Source organism: Lontra canadensis, unplaced genomic scaffold (genome assembly GCF_010015895.1).
Source record: "Lontra canadensis isolate GAN:19392208 unplaced genomic scaffold, GSC_riverotter_1.0 scaffold24, whole genome shotgun sequence".
Taxonomy (NCBI): domain Eukaryota; kingdom Metazoa; phylum Chordata; class Mammalia; order Carnivora; family Mustelidae; genus Lontra; species Lontra canadensis.
In genome coordinates this window covers 20354888-20358791 of record NW_022631018.1, presented here as the reverse complement: position 1 = coordinate 20358791, position 3904 = coordinate 20354888, and the positions used below count along the sequence as shown (strand labels likewise).

Genomic DNA, 3904 nt, shown 5'->3' with positions numbered 1-3904 from the left:
CCCCACCCACTGCCTGCCTCTCTGCCTACTTGTGACCTCTCTCTCTCTAAAAAAAAAAAAAAAGGAAAAAGAAAGAAAGAAAAAGAAAGATGTAGACCAACAGAACAGAATTGTGAGCCCAGATATTAATCTTCAACAAGCCTTCCAAGAACACATAATGCGGAAAGGGCAGTCTCTTCAACAAATGATGCTGGGAAAACTGGATATCCACTTGCAAAGGAATGAAATCAGAACCTTATATCACACCACATACATACAAAATCAACTTAAAGTGGGTTAAAGACTTAAACATAAGACCAAAAATATAACACTCCTAAAAGATAAACTAGGGGAAAAAAACCTCTTGACAGTGGTCTTGGCAATGATCTCTTGGATATAACACCAAGTGCACAGACAGCAAAACCAAAACAGACAGGTGGGACTTCATCAAACTAAAAACCTTCTTCAGAGCAAACAAAACAATTAACAGAATGAAAAGACAGCCTACAGAATGGGAAAAATATTTGAAAACCATACATCCAATAAGGGGTTAATATCTAATATCCAAAATATGTAAGAGACTTCTACAACTTAATAGCCAAAAACAAAAAATACAACCAAAAAAGAACCTGATTAAAAAATGGCCAAAGTTCTTGAATGGATATTTCTCTTAAAAAGACATGCAAATGGCCAACAGTTATATAAAAAGGTGCTCAACATCACTGATCATCAGGGAAATGCAAATCAAGACCATAGTGAAATATCACTGTCAGGATGGCTATTATTAAAAACACAATAAAAGTAGCAAGAAATGCTGAGGATGTGGAGAAATTAGACCACTTGTACACTGTTGGTGGAAATGTAACATGGGGCAGCTGCTAGAGAAAGTGGTATGGAGGTTTCTCAAAAAGTTCAAATTAGAGCTACCCAGGGATCCGGCATGGATCCACCCAGTAGCCCTGAAATCAGGATTTGACAGATAAGCAGATGAAGAAAACATGCTACACAATACACTATACAATACAACAGAGTATCATTCAGCATTGAAAAGAGAAACAGAAACAGAAACAAAGACAGTCCTGTGATACATGACAACCGCTGATGATGCACCTGGAGACGACATCATGCTCAGTGACATAAGCCAGTCACAAAAAGACAAAGCCTGGGTGGCTTAGTGGGTTAAGTGTCCAACTCTTTACCTCAGCTCAGGTCTTGATCTCAAAATCATGAGTTCAAGCCCTGCTTTAGGCCCCATGCTGGACATGGAGCCTACTTGGGGGAAAAAAAAAAAAAAAACAAGACAATCTGTACTATTCTTCTCTAAAATAGTTAAAGACAAAGACAAAGAGAGTACAGTGGTGGTTGCTGACTGGGGGCAGAAGGAAATAGACAGTTGTTCAACTCATATGAAGTTTCAGTTCAGGGTGCCCGGGTGCCTCAGTCGTTTAAGCATCTGCCTTCGGCCCAGGTAATGATCCCAGTGTCCTGTCCTTCTGCCTCTCCCCCTGCTCATTCTCTATCTCTCAAATAAATATATAATCTTTAAAAATAAATAAAGTTTTGTCCTCTCTGGGCTCAGACCTAGTTTGCGGCAACATGGCTAAATGCACCAAGAAGGTCAGAATCGTGGGCAAATACGGGACCCGTTATGGTGCCTCCCGCAGGAAGATGAAGAAGATTGAGATAAGCCAGCATGCCAAGTACGCTTGCTCCTTCTGTGGCAAAACCAAGACGAAAAGACGAGCTGTGGGGATCTGGCATTGTGGCTCCTGCATGAAAACCGTCGCTCGTGGCGCCTGGACCTACACCACCACTTCTGCCGTCACAGTAGAGTCTGCCATCAGGAGACTGAAGGAGTAGAAAGACCAGTGGAAGCGCCACCGTTTAAAACATTGCTAGCCTATAATAAATGGGTTAATTTATGTAACAAAAATAGATAAATAAATAAATGAATTTTCAGTTATGCAATATGAGTAAGTTCTGGCAATCTGCTGTCCAACACAGTACATATAGTTAAAATACATATCGTGCACATAAAGATTTGTTAAAAGGGTAGATCTCACCTCAAGTATTCTTACCAAAAACAAACAAAAGGGCATGAGGAAACTTACTGAAGGTGATGGGTAGGTTCATTATCTTGATTGCGATAATGGCTTCACAAGTGTATGGAATGCATCCAAACTCCAAACTCATCAAATTACATTCATTAAATATACACAGGGTTTTTCTGTGTATCAGTTATAGCTCAGAAAAAGAGTCGGGTGCCAGTAAACTAGCCATGGGGTGGGGAGGACCCCAGACTTACTGCAGTTGCCAGTTTCCATGGTATGAAGAGTCCCACCCTGACCAATGCCAAGCTACTGTGGTTTCACTGAACTTGGCGGTGGAAGGGACACACACCTTCTCACGGCACAAGCCAGCTCTGGCATGCCACTGGGTAAGAATGCTTTGGAGACAACTGAAGAAATGTGAAAGTAGCCTGGGTATGTTGGATGATATTATCGAATTTGTATCAGTTTTCTTAGATGTGGTAATAGTAATGTGAATGTGTAGAAGAATATCCCTGTGGCACCTGGTGTTTAAAGACTACACTCAGGGTGCCTGGGTGGCTCAGTCAGTTAAGCATCTGCCTTCAGCTCAGGTCAAGACCCCAGGGTCCTGGGATCAAGTCCTGCGTCAAGCTCCCTGCTCCAGAGGGAGTCTGCCTCTCCCACTGCCCCTCCTCCGTTCCCTCAATTTCTCTCTCTCTCAAATAAATAAAATCTCAATAAAAATAAAGACTATACTCAGATGCATGCATGTATGTGCACACATGTGTGTGTGTATAAAGAGAAGAAGAAAATGTTCCAAGAGGTTGATGCCTGAAGACATGGGTGAGGGAGACACTGGTGCTTGTTAACAAAACTGTTTTTCTTTCAACTTCTGTGTGAGCTTAATATTTTCCAAAAGAAAAAATTAATTTGTTCCAAAAGAGGATTGCATATACAAATCTGTATTCTCCTTTTCTTTTGAAGCGTCTAAAATTGCCATTTGGGACTTATGCTCTCAAATAGCACCATTACCTAAAGCTAAGAGACTGGAGACGTGCTTTCAGTCGATCTTAACCTGGCCCTCTCCTCCTCTGAGTTACACTCTTGACTCCCATGGACATTTGCATTTGTGCTGCTGGTCCAGAAACCATTCCATGAGCTTAAGATGGCTTGCTTCCAAGCACTCAGTGGAGAAGGAAAGAAAAGGAAGGAAGGAAGAAAAAAAGATGGTGCCTACTTAGTGTTCTATTGTTGCTTCTGGAATTATTCTTTTTTATGGTGCCCTAGGCTAATCTTTAAAACTGATTTTATGCTTTCTCCATCTCATTTTCAGTTCCCCTGCTCACCCTTTCCAAAAGGATGACGCTGCTTAAATCCCTTGTAAGCTCTGGATTTTAAAATCCTATTTCTGGGGTTAGAGAGCTCCAGACATGAAAGAATTGATGAGGTGACAGCCACCTAAATTATGGTCTCCTTTGCACTGCTCCTATGACGGCTCAAGGGACTAACCATGCAAAAGAGCTGGGCAGGCAGGACTGCTCAGGACGGACTGTGACGTTGGCGGTGACTCTGGCACCCTCTAAAGGCCACCACGAGAAGAGAGCCACTTAACAAGCTTTCCCTGAGGTTTGGGCGTGCCGGACCTGTGACGTCCAGGAGGGTGGGGACAAGTGGCAAAAGTAGTTTCTGTTCTTCGAATCCAAAGCCGGGATTCCGACTCGTCATTGAGCCCTCCCCTGCGATTACGGAAGTATCCCGCTCCTGCCCCACATAACTTTGTGTCTTCAGTGCGGGGGACACCTTCTGCGGTCGCCAGGATGACCGAGAAGGCAAATCATTTTCCACACTGAGACCACTTGATCAAAGTCTGCTTTCCTTTGTTTTCCTCTCAGAAC

General features: G+C 42.8%; 1 protein-coding gene across 1 annotated transcript; it reads left to right on the top strand.

The window, feature by feature from the left end:
• Positions 1-1545: 1545 nt before the first annotated feature.
• LOC116870828 (60S ribosomal protein L37a-like) lies at positions 1546-1839 on the top strand. The gene has a single exon (XM_032862998.1). It carries the CDS (start codon positions 1576-1578, stop codon positions 1837-1839), a length of 264 nt encoding a protein of 87 aa, XP_032718889.1. The 5' UTR covers positions 1546-1575.
• The last annotated feature ends 2065 nt before the right edge of the window (positions 1840-3904 follow it).